The sequence below is a fragment of the Ipomoea nil genome, unplaced genomic scaffold (genome assembly GCF_001879475.1).
Source record: "Ipomoea nil cultivar Tokyo-kokei standard unplaced genomic scaffold, Asagao_1.1 scaffold0146, whole genome shotgun sequence".
NCBI classification, from domain to species: domain Eukaryota; kingdom Viridiplantae; phylum Streptophyta; class Magnoliopsida; order Solanales; family Convolvulaceae; genus Ipomoea; species Ipomoea nil.
This window is the reverse complement of record NW_017616574.1, coordinates 563,057-581,042: the sequence shown is the minus strand read 5'-3', so window position 1 is coordinate 581,042 and position 17,986 is coordinate 563,057. Positions and strand designations below refer to the sequence as shown.

Below are 17,986 nucleotides of genomic sequence, written 5' to 3'. Positions count from 1 at the left end.
ATTTCCCATCTACCCATATTAACTCCATTCATCTACCCACGTGAACCCATTCGTCTTTTTCAGATATCAGGCTTAACTTTTTCAAATATCAGGCCTACTCTCCTACTCTCTCTCTCTCTCCCCGAATCACGTGCCCTACCCATCTTTCCTTGTATTAAACCCCACCCTTTGTCATTAAATGAAGAGCAACATCAGCTTCAAACCCCACCCCTTTTCCAAAGCTGTTATCTCTCTTCTCTTCCCAAGGTTGCTTTTTCGGAATCCACAAATTATGTTCTCAAAGTTGCTTTTTCGGACTCCACAAATTATGGTCTCAATGTTTGCTTTTTCGGATTGAGCACAATAAATAGCATTTCCTAAACTTCACTACAGAATTGAGCACAATAGATAGCATTTCCCTTTCGGAGTCCACAAATATCACTCAAAGGTTTTCTCTCTTTCGGCATATTTGTGTTTTCCTCTCTCCTTTAAAATTTTCGGAACTCCACTTGTATAAAAAAAAAACTTATGTTATCTTCAAAGCTTCTTCCCAAGCCACTTCTCAAACATCAAGTTTGGATCAACAGTGCATCTTCTCTATCAGGGCCGGTCCAAACATTTTATAGGCCCGGGGCAAAATTGAAAAAAAGAGTCCCTATATAAAAATTTTAAATTTAAATTTAATAATACTAATAAAATCATGATGTCAAATAATATGAATATGATTAGAAAATTTTCAACAATTTTTTTAAATACAAAAACATTCATGTCATTCAATCTCTGCAAAAATAAAGATTAATATTTTGCATAAATAAATGAAATTATAACATATAAGTCAATTAATTCCGAATAAATCCCCATTAATATTTGGACATCAACATTCAACAGAAGAAATCCACAAAGATTAAAAGGAGGCAATATGAATCACTACAGCAAAGTAATTAGTAAATTAAACCAAAAAATTACTTTGGCATCTGAAAAATGTCATTTTACTTTGAGAAGGAATAGATACAACATACAGCTTATTCAATATTTCAATTAACAATTAAGAATTTAGAATTCTGGATAAATGGATAATTATTTAATCTGCAAACTAAGCCATGAAAATCCCAATTAAAAATTATTATTCTTAAATAAATTATAGAGCTTTCAGAAATAAGAATTCTACAAATTCCTAATGCAGTGCAATTCTACAATTCTGCAAATCCCAATTCCTAAATGGCCAAATCATAGACTTTTCAATAATACAGTTAACAATACAATACGGTCTAATTCCTAAATCATAGCTTTCAAAAAAAATCTCAAATCATAAAAATTAAAATATCTTTGCAAATTACAATTGTAGACCGGAGTGGTGAAGGCGCGACGAACAGAGTCAGGACCGACTGACCGCAGAGAAGATTTTATATTTGTGGATTATGAAAGTAGATTGTCGATTCACTCAGTTGCCCATTATTCTCCTCCTAAAAGGTTGAAATCCCCATCCCTAAGCCCCCCCCCCCCCCCCCCACCCCACCCCACCCCTCAATTTTCCATTCTTATTTAGCTTGAGAGGAATTGAACGGTTGCTGTGGCGGAGAGGTATTAAATGGTTGCAACTTGCGATGCGCTGATGCCTCTTTTCTTCGATTCTTCCTGAATCTTCCATCTATTCGACTTCCATAAGAATTCATTAAGTCAAAAATAATTAAATAATTTTTTCTAATATATACTAAGTAATATATACAATATACAATATATTATTATATCTTAGTTTATGGGCCCCCTCTAGGGATGGGCCCTGGGCAGGGGCCCAGCCTGCCCATGCCCCAGGGCCGGCCCTGTTCTCTATACCGCATCTTCTCTACACTTGTGCATTATTGAGGTAAAAAAAAAATTATATTTGAGTTATTAGACTTATTATTTCGTTATGTTGTTTTATTGTAGATTATATCGAATTGTAGTATATTATTTCTTGTTTTAGTGGTAAAATGAAGTTTAGGAAAAAAAATTCAGACTTTGATGTATGTAGTGTTTATAACATTTATTTAATAGTAAAAAAATATTGTATATAGCTAGTGTAATTACTCGTAGTTGACATATTATTTTGGTCGTTTTTTTTTTCAATGAGGTGTATATATTTTTTGTTGTAAAAAAAAAAAAAAAAACACGAAAAGAGGATGTTAGTTTCAACCTAATGCTCCGTTAAGTTAAATTTTTTTTTTTAACGGTAAAGTGATAAAGAAGACGGACGAAAATTGTTATTTAATATTTTATTTACAAATTTATTGTTCTATACTTAGGGAATATCAAATTTTAGTTAGAAAAGATAAAATTGAGAGTTTAAAAAATATACATATTTAAAATGCAGTTTACATATATTTTTTGATGCATCCTACATATTTAATTTATGTACTTGAAATATGTAAACTACATTTTAAAATGCAGTCTCCCGAAAAATTTAAAATGCAGTTTACATATATTTTTTGATGCCTCCTAAATATTTCATTTATGTACTTGAAATATGTAAACTACATTTTAAAATGTAGTCTCCACGAGTTTCCGGGTTTGTTGAATAAAAAAAAAAATTAAAAAGAATAAATTATATGTAAAACTCGGACCGTAATGGTCCGAGTTTTACTTGTATAAAAACAGAAATTGTAATTCGGACCATTTTGGTCCGATTTAAAAAAAAAATTATTTTGTGAAATTCGGACCAAAATGGTCCAAGTTTCGGCTTTCTAAAAAAAATAAAAAATAAAAAAAGTGACGTCGAGAGTGGTGTAGTCCGATTTTCGGACTTATTTGAATTTAATTGTTCTTAATTGTCGCACTTGTTATTCGAAGTTGTTTAAATGTTTTTAATTTGTAAGTATTATGAATTGTTTTGATACAGTTATGGCAAATGACTGAGTGCATCCCGGGCCACTACAGGAGGGTGCGTTACCATTTCAAACCCGTCATCGTAGTAGAGCAATTTGGACGGATTCAACGTATGACGTCCAACTTAAAGCCGTGAAGTACGATACATTGACGAGGTGTGCAGCCGTGGATGATGATAGAGTTAAAATGTGACTGCGAATAGCTGGCTTTTATGGTGATTCTCAGCTTACCAAAATACAGTTGGATCATGGGCTTATTACTGCCCTTTTAGAGCGATGGAGGCCTGGGGTCTACGCTTTCCACATGCCCTTCGGTGAGGTTGGAATAACTCTTCAAGATGTAGAAGTGTTATTCGGCCTTAAGGTCGATGGACTTTTGGTGACGGGTGAGGATACAATTGGCACTACGGCAGAAGTAAAGTTAATGTGCCTTGAGTTGCTGGGATTTGAGCTTGCCAATCAGTTCCTGTCAACGACCATGATTCACGGGTCAGTTGTCCCGGACGTTCAGGCTCTTCATGCGGAGAGCGGAGACGAAGAAGTGTTGTTGGCAGAACGACGTTTGATATATTATTTATTAGACGGTTTTTTGATAAACATTATTTTTAGTGTTATTTTTAATGATATTTTTATAGTTAATTTGCAATAATTGATTAATTTATATCGATTTTTATTTATTTATGCTATAATTAGTTTTTAGTAATATTATTTAATTTTAACTTGTTTTAATTATTAAATTTGTTTTATTATTTGAATTTTGTCAATCTAATAATTCATTGATCCTAATTTAATAATAATAATAATATTAATTAGTTTTAGTAGTACATAATTAGTAGGAGTTTAATAAGTGTAGATGAGTTATATATGGTCTCTAATAAAGTTTATTATTATTATTATTATTATTATTATTATTATTATTATTATTATTATTATTATTATTATTATTATTATTATTATTATTATTATTATATCAATAATGAAGGAATCAGACTTCTTCTCGGTCATAGCTACGATCCAATTAACTAGGAGAAGAATTCTCCATGGCTCCGTAGAACTTAGCGGAGAAGTGGCTTAGCTTGGCGGGAACAATATAAAAGGAAGCCACGATTCATCATTGAAGATCGTCAATTTAGCTCCGGACCAATTCCGGAGGCTTCTGATCGGCGGCTGATTCTGGTGTTCGGCAGACCTGGGCAGCGCAGCGCAAATCAGACCATAATTCCCTTCTCATTTCTGATGAACGACTTCTCCGTTGGCCGCTGTTTTTGAGCATTCTGGTTCTTTTCCCTATTCTTCAATATTGTTAAATTTTCAGTGGCTCTTTCTAAATGTCTGAATTTTATTAGTGTCGGTTCGTGAACTTTGACTTCTAATTTTTGAATGCAGTAGTAAATTTTCTTGGACTTCTTATTAAACACTTATTTTCTTTTCTTAGTTTAATCAATTTTGACATTTAGTTTATGTGTTTATGTTAAATCAATTTGTCATTTATAAGCATGATCAAATTGCCATTTGTACTCCATTTAGAATTTCAATTAGGTTTAGCTAATATTTAGCAGCAGCAAGCTTTAATATTCTAGTTGTCCTGGTTTTTCCTTCTCTTCAATTCGTACAATCACTGCTTTAATATTTCAATTTTCAAGTACTTAGCCTGATTTTAATTATTGATTTTAAATTGCGTTCCTAGTTCTTTCCACTTTGCTTGAAAGTTTAGATTCTAGTTCTTAGTAATACATTTGTTTACCTTCCTATGTTTGATTCAAGTATTTTACATTTAAATTGATCATTATCTTTTACATTCTATTCTAGTATTTTCAATTATCAAGTTAATCAATTTTAGGTAATTAAATTGTATTTGTATCAATTCCCTGTGGGTTCGACCCTTGCTATTGCACACTATCACTACAACTGATTCGTGCACTTGCGAGAACACTAATTAAAATTGTCCATCATTTTTTATTTCCCGACGCAACCAAAGGAAAATATAAATTATACTTGCTCCTGTACCTTAGTATTCTGTACGTTTGTGGTGAATATTGTTGGGATTCGGTTGTTCTGTGATGTACACGACAAACTACATTGTATGGGTGTCTTCTTCTAGTCCAGATTTGGGCATGGGAGAGACTGCCTATGTTTAAGCCGAAAGGTGTATTGCCGCACGACCAAATCGCTGACTACCCTATTGCATACAGGTAACGATCTCTAAATTGGCTGCATCAATGTTTTAATATTGAAGTAGTAGTATTTATTTACTTTGAAATTGTTGTAGGTTGGTTTGTCGGCACTCTTGGTTATCAATGCCTACGCACACTATCTTAGCCTTCGCGATCAATTAGATCGCCTAGCTGAACATAGAGTAAGTAATTTTACGACTATGAATACTTTTATTTCGAATATTATTTTAGTCAGTTCATATTTTATACACTGCGTATTTTATGTTAACATCGTGAGATTTATATTTTCTATGCAGTTTATTTTTACCCCTTACGATGACTATCTCGATGCCTTGCCCCCATATTGCAAAGCGGGGAGGACTTTGTGGACTGCCCGTATTCCGCTTATTTTTTACCACGTGGTGGAATATCACCAGCCTGACCGGTTCTGCAAGCAATTCAATGGTTTGCAGGTTGTGCCAGTAGACGTGGTATACGACCAACGGTTGCACGATATGGACCAACGGGGTAAGTCTGGTACTAATTGGTCACAAAAACACGCAGAGCACGTGGCTCGTTGGAATGCTTGGTATGATTTGGTTATCAACATGCAAAGAACTGATCGACCGCAGGTGGTGGATGGGTACCGCACATGGTACTACATGCACGGTCGACGTCTTATTGGTAACCCAACGCATTATAGTAACCAGGGATTTGTGCAGTGTGCAGCATCACTGAACGATGCGGTTAGTATATTACAAATGTTTTGCAATAATTGGAATAGATTTACATTTGTTATTATTTTATTTGTAATAATTCCTAACGCATTTTGTTTAAATTAGATGCATGCTTTCAACCGGTTGATGCTAGATTCCGGGCAAGTCCTCGACAATCCTGACGCCGATCGCGATGCATACATTAGGGATGTTCAGCAGCGGAGTCCTGATATGTTGATCAATACTGAGTACGAGTTCCTATTGCACGTGACGTCGCAGCAAAACTTTGGGGCCCCGATGCCGGATGAACCATTTGGCCCTCCCCAAAAATTTATTTTATAACTCGTACCACAATGGTCTGAATTAAAATTTATGTTTTTCAAAAAGTAAAACTCGGACCGTTAGGGTCCGAGTTTTACATATAATTTATTTATTTATTTATTTTTTCGGAATCAACAAGTAATTCCATAGTAATGTCAAAAAAAAAAATTGAAATTGCAATGAATAAAAGATTATAAAAAATTCCGAAGCATGCATTACATTGATAAATCGAATAATAGGTGTCCGATTCATGCATTACATTGATGAAAATAAATTTCAATTTTTTGAAGATATAACCATTCTACGATTCTTCATTTAATCGTGCGTAATTGTAAATCTGAAAGGCCCACAAATGATTATATAGGACTTCCGGACCACAACGAGAGAATACAATTAAGTTTATAGTTCCAATATCAAAATTCAAAAACAACAAATTATGAGCTCCGTCGAAGGGGCAAATGTTCTCCGCTAATTCCAAATACGCATGTCGATAGTAATCGTTGTGGAATCTGTTTGTGGTAGTGCCATGTACCACATCAACGAAGTCATTCTCAGTCACTGTCACAGCAATGAAGTCTATTAGTAGCGACTGTTCACGAGAAAACTCACCGATATCAATCAATAATGTCTGGCATCCTATAAGTGATTCAATTGAAACACTAGGATGGATGCTCGACCTCGTTGGTACAGCAATAATTCCACCGGTACTACCAGGAGCTATGTCACGGCTGTCCCCATCACCTAGGGCATGTTGTAGTTGAACTTGAGTCCTATTTCTTATGACAAAAAATTAAAATTGAAAACGACCAACATGTCGCATGACTATTTGGTCATGCTCTGCAATTCCATAAGCATTAAGAAATTCTTCACAGTCTCCGTAACAAGACATTCCTTCAACATGCAACTCCCACGAGTCGGACAGACCGTGGTATAGTAGTGCGGTGCGGTTGACGTGCTCAACAAGGTGTTCAAACATGCAGTATGGCATTGCAAAGGACCATGGCGCGACATACTGAACGATAAACCAACCTATTGTGCCGCCCAAAATGTTGTGATGAGATCCGAGTGTGCGGATTATTCTACAAACTGCATTTTTAAACGAAACACCTTATTAGAAAAACAGAATACATGCGCAAAAATTGCTCGGCTCTACGTCCGGTGTTTATTGTGGTGGGGAATGTAATGGAAAATCCTAAAACATTCATTACCATCAACCACGTTTGTGAAACGACAAACGTGTAATTTGTTCGTCCCTGCTCTCTCATTAATGAGAACATACAATAACACCGATTGTGTATTGTATGAATAAAATATGTAACTATATTCACTCCATTCGGTAGCTGAAGTTCGTTAGAACTGTATAATGCCCACATTTCCATCTCTCACAACGTAGTTTATACAAACAACTGAAAAATAGAATATCTTTGGTAATTAAAATATCTTTGCACTGATGTTACATTTTTTATTGTGATGGTTGCATGTATTTATACTGCTGATTCCATACTGAACAATACAATAATTTATGTTACGAATAGTCATTCATATTAAACGAGTAGTCATCTCTTACTGATTCACAATAGCAATACAATCAGGAAATCTATTTGTCTCGGAAATGAGAAAATGGATTGTCTTTATCTCGGGAATCTATTCGTCTCGAAAGTGACAAAATGGACTGGCTCCGCGTCGAAAACGTAAAAAGGTTAAACTTAGACCATTGTGGTCCGAATTTGACAAAAAAAAAAATATATAAATCGGAAGATCATGGTCCGAATTCTAATTTTAGTTTAAAAAAAAAAAAAAGGTAAAACTCGGACCGTTAGGGTCCGAGTTTTACATATAATTTGTTTTTTTTTCTTTTTTTTTTTCGGACTTTACCCATCATGTAAGTGAATAAATAAAATCTTTCCGGGTTCAACAAGTAATGTCAGCGAATATGGACGGTCTCTAAATAAAATCTTTCCAACTTAAAGAAGCAATGTCAGCGAATATATTCGGTTCAAATTACATAAGCAATGTTACGAATAGTCATTCATATTAAACGATTAGTCATCTCATACTGATTCACAATAGCAATACAATCAGGGAATCTATTCGTCTCGGAAATGATAAAATGGATTGTCTCTACCTCATAAATGTAATACTGATTCACAATAGCAATACGAATAGTCATTTCATATTAAATGAGTAGTCTTCTCATACTGATGCAGCATAGCAATAGCTTCGGGGAATATATTCGTCTTGGAAATGATGAAATGGACCATTCTTGACTTGTAAGGGAATATATTCTTTCCAACAAAGTCCAAAAAAATTCTTCACGATAAGGTACTTCTGAAAAGCAATCTAAGAAAAGAAATTATGACATAATATATTCCCTTAGATTGCTTTTCTCACCCTAAAATCTGCATAACCGGCAAATGCACCCGTGCAAATCCGCGAGAAACAGCGGGAATGTGCGTGCGGCAACTAGTTTTGGCGTAAAATTTCCAAAGCTATTTAGGAGAGGTTTTTTGGTTTCCATTATTTATAATTAATAAAATAAAATTTTTAACTTCTATCGTCCATAAGTGACTATTTTCGTAATTACTTTTTTTTTTGTTAAAGTCTAGTTGAAACGCAATTATAGAATCTAATCAAAAAAGTGTCTAAATTGTCATTCTTCATTTTTGTTTCAAAGACATTTAATTATTGCCAAAGTCATCTGATTATTGTTTTAACAAAAATCTAATCTCAAACTTAATGTTATACTTCGTCGCCTAACTTAATGTCATGAGTCATGACTGAAAACTAAAGTATTTGAATTGAATTGAATCCCTTATCAAATATAATATATATATATATATATATATATATATATATATATATATATATATATAATTATTGTCAAGTACCTTAGATATCATTATTGTTACTATTAAAAATCAAAACAAATAAATGACATTTTTTCATAGTTACCATAATTGTTCTTGAATTCTCATTATTGTTACTATTAAAAATCAAACAAGTAAATGACATCTTTTCATAATTACCATAATTGTTCTTGAATTCTAGACATTTATTCTTTAGAAGTGAACGCATTTTAACAACTTACATAAAAAAAAATACTAATTCGTACAGTTATAAATGTATGTAAATAGCCGCGCCCTTAGAGTTGGAGATTCAACCTTTTGGGAGAAGAAAAATGTAAATAGCCATAACACTCAACTTACATTACAAATTCTTACAAGAGTAATGCTAAAAGAGTAAACATTAGAAAGTGGTGGATGAGGAACAAAATTTGAATGAAATATATGGCCGATTATTCCCTCATAATCATTACAAAATTGTGTAAAAAAAAAAAAAAAAAAAAAAATTATACAGAAAAAAAAAAATTGGAATTGAGCTTAAAAGTTTGAGCAGTGGCAAGTAGTAGGTTTTAGTTGGTCTTGGCAGTCTTCCTTGAGGCTCTCCCACCACCACTCTTGCCTCTCTTCCGTTTCTGTTCACCATGCTTATGCTCCTCACCTCTTTCATGAGGATTCACATCCTCAAATTTAATAGGTTTTATGATCACACCAGCTTTCTTAACCACCTGTGGAAAATAAAGACGACAACGTAGTAAAGTAATTATGTATATAACTCCCTTTGTATGAAAGGAAAAAAGTGGCGTGTTTGAGAATTATACCTCTGGACGATTAAGAGCTCCGATTGCTGTTACAGGGTTGAACTCTGGTCCGATGGGCATCCGAATGCTCTGTTCAAATACTTCTGTGGATGTGTAGGGGTAAGGCAATGTCTTGGTATGTAGTTTTTCAGCCTGACAGAAGAACATAAACACATTCATTGAATACAGAATATTTGTATAAGCAAGCTAAAATATCTAACACCAATTTCCATCATCGAAATCTTGTATGGAATAAAATACTGAATCGTTGGGAAAGTTTGAAAATGAGAGAATGAAATGCATAATTGAGAAAGACCTTTTTATCCCACTTCTCGGAGATTATAACATGATTAAGACGGGCATCCTTCCTCTTCTTGAGGGCTTCTTCCCTTTTAATTCTGGCATTCTCATGTTGCTCAAGCATCCAAGAGGGTGGACCTTTCTTTTTCTGTATATTCGTCCATTGACCCCAGCCAGGAAGTAAAGCTGGCTTTTCAGGTTCTGGATTTTCCTCATTCAAGATATCCTGTTTTTCTTTCTCAAAGACTTCTTCAACATCGTCACCTGCAAAAGCACGCCGGATAAGTTCTTCCTGAGATGGGAGTTCATAACTTGACTTAACCCCAGACGACAACATCCCATCAATCATTTGCCCTCCGCTATCTGAATCACTCACATCATCCATTTCCTACATGTAAGACAGTTCAAAGAAATAAAGAAACAATCCCACAATAATATTTTACAATCTAAATCACACAAGCCACATGTCAAATGCAAAAAAAAGGATATTTACCTCTGCATCACTGTCATGCACTGCAGATTGTGTAATCCCTTTAGAGTCAGCAACAGAGGCACTCTTGGTGATTCTCTTCTCATTATTATCTGATAAGTGTTTCATCTGCTAAGAATCCGAAAAAAGTAGTCGCTGTGAGTGCTAATGTTTGTTTAAAAAATAACAAAAATCTAAGCAAATTAAGGCAACAAGTTAGACCTTTTTCTTTTCCTTAGGTGCCATAATAGCAACTTCATATGTGGTCTTGGGCCCAGGGTCTTTAGTAATGTCCTCAAAACTCTGAGAGTCATAAAAGTTGAAATTAACATCACCCCTCAAATAAATAATACAAATGACCAACATAAAAAAAGACTATGTCACTATCCTGCACGTATCAGAAATCCAATTACCTTAAAAATGGAATAATGATCAATCTCAGACTCTTCACGAAGTACATTAGGATCAAAAGAAACTTCCACTTGAGAAGTCTTATTTTTGCCAAACCCCTCATCTTTTGCTTCATCAGCATCCACGCCTTCACTATCACTGTCACCATAATAATTGTCTGACTTCGTCTTATCACTAGGCTGTTGAACCTGTTTCTTGGAAGCCCCAAAGACCCTCCTACCACTCAACACATTCTTTTCTTGAGTTTCAGCAACATTTTTGTCCTTCAACTCATTCAGTGATACTTCATACTGCTGAAGAGCAACCTTTGCTTCTTCATCAGCTTCCTCCTTCCTCTTTTTCAAGCTGCGGGCCTACCCCAATGAAATCAATATAAGTTAAAAACTATAGTCCAAAGTGATATTTGCACGATGGCAAGGGGCCAACCACAAAAAGTTAAAGAAGATAGAAAAAATGTACAAAAAAAAACTACCATAAAAGGTAAAGACAACACTCCTGTAGTAGGCAATTCTTCATCCTCTTCAAGTACTTTAAGTGTCTTGTCCTTGGCTTTATTCAACAATTTAGTCGCAACATCCCCATCCGAATCAGCTGAAATCTCATCAATGTCATCTTCATCACTGCTCTCGTCACTACTATTACCCTCTTTCATAGAGTTCATCTTCCTAGTTAAAAGAGCATGTTGATTCAGTTGCTCAGCCAAAGCAGCACGAGTTCCTTCATCTTGGACATCCAAACCACGTTTTAAGATGCGTTGTGCCCATTTGGATTTATTCTTGTGTTTCAAAGTCATCCGTTCCTGCATAAAGTTAAAATTCCAAAAAAGCATTTTGAGCCCCAAAAATCAAGACCAAAATGATGTCCTCCATGACAAGTAACAAAAGTTACCTCAGCCCTTTTGAATTCTTGTTTCATTGCCAATTCTTTAGCAGCTTCAGGATCTGTTTCAGCAAAAGTTGTTGCTTTCAATCTGTCTTTCTTCAACAATCGGTGATATGTTTTGGACTTTATATTTTTAAGTCGTTTTGCTTTCATTTCATGGCGAAAAAGAAGGCTGCGCATTTTAGCTAGTTGATTTTGGCGGTCCTTTACATCTTCAATGCTTATCTGTCAAATAAAATAACAAAATAGAGCATGATACAGGGTTTCTATATTCACTTACTTTTCTTACACAGGGTTATAAAATAGAAGTAGAAGAATTGAAAACCATAAAAGGATCTATAACCAACACCCATACCTCATTTAGTTCAAGAAGTCTTGCACCATCTTTTCTATGCTTATCTGTCAAATAAAATAACAAAATAGAGCATGATACAGGGTTTCTATATTCACTTACTTTTCTTACACAGGGTTATAAAATAGAAGTAGAAGAATTGAAAACCATAAAAGGATCTATAACCAACACCCATACCTCATTTAGTTCAAGAAGTCTTGCACCATCTTTTCTATGAGCATCCACTATTTCACTATCACCAACCAAAGAAGCAATTTTCTTTTCAAATTCTGTTCTTGGTTCAAATTCAGCAGCTAATGCACCTACAGTAGAAAATCCCAAGTCTATATCTTCATCAAAATAGATAGTTGATGCTTCTCTGTTTCTCTTGACCAATGGTTCCCACTTTGTAATATCCTTTTTGGATTGTTCATAAGCAGCTTTTCGTTCCAATCTCTCTTGATCTGGTCTAGGGAGAGGTGCATTAATGGACATGGACTTGTTCTCCATTCTTTGTATGTTCTTCCTTAGTTTGCTAAAGCCTGACTTCCCCTGGAGTGGGTCCAGAAGATCTTGAATACTAATGCGGCCATCACCCTCCAGAATATCCCGACTGGGATTATATTCAGACTCTGGATATGCCTCGGATACTATAGCATCACTTCTCTTCTTCTTACCTAACAAAATTTCATCTTTTCAATGTCAATGGATTTAAGTGTCTCTTATATGAAACAAGCCTTAATTTTGGATCAAAATAGTTAATGCAAATTTTGAAGCTAAAAATATTACCTACAAAGGCATCACCGGGCAGGCCAGTTATTTCCTGCAACATCCGTGAATGTCTTTCATCAGCATCCTCCTCAAAATCATCTCTGTCTTGATTATTTTCATCATCTTCATAGTCTTCATCCTCAGACGTCACATTCTCATCCTACATAGAACAGAAAACTCAATGACTAAATAATTCAGGTAGCTCACAGCAGCAAAATTCCAGGCCAAAATGGTTGGTATCAGTAACAATAACTAAATTTGAAACAATCAAATCATTAAGATACCTTGAAGTCTTCAGGAAGTTCATGTAGCTCACTTAAGTAATTCTCCACAGGATCATATCGTTTGTTCTTCTTAGATTCCTCCTCGGCAAAACCTTGTTCGTACTCGTACACATCACCAGCGGCGACATCAGAGTCGGAAGCATCAGAGTCCGACGCGTCTTGAAGAGCAATCTGCTTTCGGAGAACATTGGGCAAGCCCGGCCCATGCCTTCTCTTTCCCCTCTCATCTTTGTTAGAACCCTTCCCACGACTGAACTTCCTCCTCTTGCCTCTGTCTCCCTTGGCTCCCTCCTTGCCTCTGCTCTTCAAATCCGCCATGATTTCCTCTTCAGGGGAGATCTTCGCGCATGTTCTTTGTTGGGCTAATAATAAACCAAGAAAAAAAATGTCAAAAAATAGTCATTTGGAACTCTAGCTTAGTTGGTCCGACCAATTACCTTAAAGTCTTATTCCCGTTCAAGGCTATATAATACTAAAATTCCCAATCTAGTTTTAGGATGCATTTCCTTTTTTATTACAAAAAAATAATCTCAACAATTTTTTAGGAGTTTTTATGAACTCTGAAGTAAAAATTATACCATTAAAATATTGGTTCATTAGAGTTTCAGTGCATTATAAGTAGTAGACATTAGGTTTTCAAAAAAAAAAAGTAGTAGACATTAATTTGTCACATGTTAGCATGTTGCTATAAATGCTCCCTGACTAGGGGTGAGCATCGGTCGGTTACGGTTAATAACCGACCAATAACCGAATAACCAATCGTGTTTTTTTAACCTAAATAACCGACCGAACATAAACATATAACCGACCGAAACCGATCGGTTATTTCGGTAACTGAATAACCGAGGGTGGACTTCATAATTTTATACTTCATTGTCTTCGCAATAAATAGTTCATACTAAATTACTAATAATTAATAAATGGTTGTCTAACTTACAGTAAACTTCATATTCTTCACACTGTTCACATAACACATTAAATAAACAATTAGTATGAACTTCATAGTTTCATACTTCATAAAGTTCATTGTTCATACTTCATACTTTCATGGTCTTCAATGATTCAATCTTCATAATTCACATACACAAAATAGAAGTCATAGCCATACAACGATACTACCAATCTGCATATAACACATTTAATAAGGAAAAGAACCCAAAGTGATAACAAATTTCAAGTTTCCAAATTCCAACAACCAAGAGTTCATCAACTCCAATCCATGCTCAAGTCATCAACATGCTTCATTCTTCAATCTTCATTTATCAGCAAAAGATCAACATTTCAGATTTAAGACCTACTTACTTGGATCCAAAAGTTAATCAAAAGATCAACAACCAAGAGTTCATAAACTAACATTGAATAAACTAACATTACTACTTTAGTGTATAGTTAATAAACTGAAATACACTAACAGAGTAACAGTGAATAAACTAAAAACTTAAAACTTAAAACACAGTACAACACAGTTTATTTGGAGCTTGGAGACAAATAGAACTTATAACTTAATATAACACAGTAAGTCACTAACACACTTAAAACTTAATAGAACTTAAAACTTACAACACAGTAAGTCACTAACACACTTAAAACTTAAAAGCAGTAATTCATATGAATTTATTTTAATATAAAATTTAAAGTGAACAAATAGAATTATAGAAAATTAGAAATTACCTTGAATAGATTCTTGAAATTTTGGAGCCTGGAGACTTGGATTCTGGGGTCAGGAGAAACACTGCAAATTTTTAAAAGTAAACAACTGTGTGATTTTTGATTAACACTGCAAATTTTTAAAAGTAAACAACTGTGTGATTTTTTATTTTTATATAAATCAAATTATCAAAGTGAACAAATAATCAAATAGAAATTATAAAATTAGTATAACTTACCCTTGAGAGTTGGAACTTGGAAGAAGTGAAGAACCAAGAGTTTGAGATGGGTGAGGCGGTGAGGCTGAGCGGCGACCGGCGACTCGGCGAGGAGCGAGGGCGTGAGGCAGTGAGCGCTTGAGCGGCAACCGGCGAGAGGGCTGCGTGGAGAGGGTTGCGACTCCTGCAGTCCTTCCAGAGATTGAGAGACAGAGCGAGGCAGACAGGGCTGCGCGCCTGAGGCTGCGAGTTAGGATTCCGCTTTGAGAGATTGAGAGACAGAGAGGGTTTACTGGACCAGTAATACTAGTTGTCTGGTTGCCCTTTTGTATTATTAATTAATTAATTATAACTTAATAATTTATAATATATATTATATAATCTTTATTATTATTATTATTATTTTATATTTTATATTATTTTATTTTATTATTATCTTATCTTACTATATAAAAAAGCCACACACCTTGGAAACGACAATTAGACAAAAATTCCCGCTCAAACTAAAACTACGTCGTTTTTTGCAGTTAAATTTGTGAGAATTATGTCTTTCATTTCAGAATCTAATTTATGATTTAAAGTTTACTACATCTGTTTTTTCCATTTTCCAATATTGTTAACTGATAAGTCATTAATTAGTACAGCTGTTTATCATTTTCCAATGCTTAACTGATAAAGATATAAATATTTTCCATTTTCCATTGCTTAATACGGAGTAATTGACAAGTAATTTTAAATAAGTATCATTTACCAATGTTATTTACTTTTCCAAGTTACCATACAAGCAAGGATGCTAAACATAATGATAACATTTTTGAATCTAAACTCTGCTGAGAAATTGCCTATAAATACTGCATGTCTTGAGGTGAAATCTACATCTACATCGAAAGCACAAGGAGAGAAGAGAGAAAAAAAGATCAGGATGCTAGAGGTGATTACTCATTATTTCTCTTTATTATCATTTTTATATTTACCATAAGTGATATTTTGACAACTTTTTATTTGTGTTTCTAATTTGTTATGGGGAAAGAAGTGGACTGATAGAAACTAATAGGAACCCCCTTCTTTAAAGGTTTCAAAAGCATAGCTGCATAGATTATGTATTAATAGTACTGTTAGAAACACTTTTGAAGAGGGTTTCAAACTCCATTGAGACCTGAAATCATAGCAAAAAGTTGGTATATTAAGTTTATGGTCAGATTTAGAATCAAAAGCAAATCATTATATTTAACATTCATGAATAAAATTGAAAGGAACCACTACAATAAGAGGCAAGAGGAAAGCAAAATATCTATGTCAAGTATTGATTTTAGTTCTCTATAAAAACTATAAGATTGTATTGCACAATGTAAAACCGCAGTAGGCAAAGAAGGCAGCGAACCCCCAATTCAATGTAATATTATTGGATAAAAGAACTAGTGCTAACCACTTTAAGATTTAAAGTAACTTAATCAATATAATTACAAATTATATATATTGATACTCAATGTGAAAACTGGAAGTATAGCATTTTTAAAGATAAAGTTATATTAAACCTTGAGCTTAAATTTACAGAAAATAAATTTACATTTTCTTAGTGCCTCTTGGATGTTTGTTGTTTTTGTTCGATATTCCCCCACCTATTTTTCTTCATCATTGATAATATCTCCACACAGGTTATTCAAATATAAGATATTGACATTTATTTTAGAGAGAGGAGGATGGAGCTGCCAAGGCCGGAGATCAATAAACAGTTAAACAAACAACACACAAATGCAGATTTTGTAATATACAGGTATATATGCATATTCTGTATATAGATGAATTAAATCTATAAATTTTTAAGAAATTTTTTTTTTTTAATTTTGTATATTAAAAGAATACAATTTGGTCTATAAATTCAGAAAAATGTATAAAACTGGAGATTACCCTATTGCAAAATGGTTGATTTCAATAACTAATTTAAACATATAAGAAAAAATATTAATAGGAAAGAGATATTTTAAACCTGGTAAGAAGATTAAATACTTAGTCTGAACCTATAGGTGAGCAGGAGAACTGACGCCGAGTGTTGGAGATGCCGAGGGCGTAGAACCGGAGGATCCGAGGGTGAATAACCGGAATAGCCGTGGGCCGCGAACCGCAGTAGCCGAGGGTGAACTCGGGCGAACCAGAGCTGGAGTAGCCGATGCCGAACGAGAGCCGGAGGATCGCGGAATATCGGAGAACGGATAGTATAGGGTTGAGTTTTGTTTTTTTTTTTTTTTTTTTGTTTTTGGGCCGAATTTTGACATTATGAATAATAATTTTGATTTTGAGAGTTAAATAAATGGGCTGAATAATTGAGCTGATTATTACAATGTTTGTTAAATGAGTTGGGTTTGACTACATGTAATTATTCTTTTTATTTTTTTAATTTTGCATTTACATAATTTAATGATTTATATAATTATTCCATCTAATTTTTTTAGTTTTATATTTATACAAAATTATTGTTTTTTTTTATATTTATAATAATTTACAAACTTTGACGCATGTTTGACTTTAAAAAAAATGATATTTAACCATGATTAGTTATTATACATAAATATCTTTTGGGTTAGTAGTTCACTTCAACTTAAAATTTCAGTATGTTGTAATCTATTTGGATTATAAATATTAATATTTTTATATGGGTAATTTCTATAAATATTTTTATATTGTAAGTACATTTAATTTATTTGAATTATATTTTTCAGATCATGTATGCTATTGAATAAGACAATGTTTTATAATATATACTGGTAGTATGTTGTGATGTTCAATAATATTTATAAATAAACAATTTCATATTGCTAAAGAAAGAAATGCTTTTTATCAATAAATCCTGATAATAATTCTTTGATTTTATCATTTTAAATTGTTTTTAAGTCTTTTATTTTATGACGTGAACCACAATTTTATTATATATTTATTTTCACATGACTATCAATATTTACAGGTTCGTAATTTGATATTTTGCTAACATGGGTGTCATGTGATTTT

General features: G+C 33.7%; 2 protein-coding genes across 3 annotated transcripts; one reads left to right on the top strand and one right to left on the bottom strand.

Annotated features, from left to right (window-relative positions):
* The first annotated feature begins 2,863 nt into the window (after positions 1-2,863).
* Positions 2,864-6,151, top strand: LOC109173767 (serine/threonine-protein phosphatase 7 long form homolog). The gene is made up of 5 exons (XM_019323068.1): positions 2,864-2,896; positions 3,067-3,381; positions 5,110-5,196; positions 5,311-5,739; positions 5,836-6,151. The coding sequence occupies exons 1-5, from the start codon at positions 2,864-2,866 to the stop codon at positions 6,049-6,051; spliced, it is 1,080 nt and encodes a 359-aa protein (XP_019178613.1). The 3' UTR covers positions 6,052-6,151.
* A 3,139-nt stretch (positions 6,152-9,290) lies between these two features.
* Positions 9,291-15,270, bottom strand: LOC109172798 (uncharacterized protein C57A7.06-like). Of its 2 annotated transcripts, none has more exons than XM_019322029.1 (13): positions 15,005-15,270; positions 14,790-14,850; positions 13,119-13,480; positions 12,853-12,994; positions 12,262-12,740; positions 11,739-11,957; positions 11,323-11,649; positions 10,853-11,203; positions 10,662-10,742; positions 10,464-10,571; positions 9,987-10,358; positions 9,692-9,823; positions 9,291-9,598 (listed from the first exon to the last, which is right to left on the bottom strand). In XM_019322029.1, the coding sequence occupies exons 3-13, from the start codon at positions 13,434-13,436 to the stop codon at positions 9,443-9,445; spliced, it is 2,685 nt and encodes an 894-aa protein (XP_019177574.1). In that variant the 5' UTR covers positions 13,437-13,480; positions 14,790-14,850; positions 15,005-15,270; the 3' UTR covers positions 9,291-9,442. The 2 variants fall into 2 exon arrangements, with proteins under 2 accessions (XP_019177574.1, XP_019177579.1); XM_019322034.1 differs by having other exon boundaries at positions 10,464-10,568.
* Positions 15,271-17,986: the final 2,716 nt, after the last annotated feature.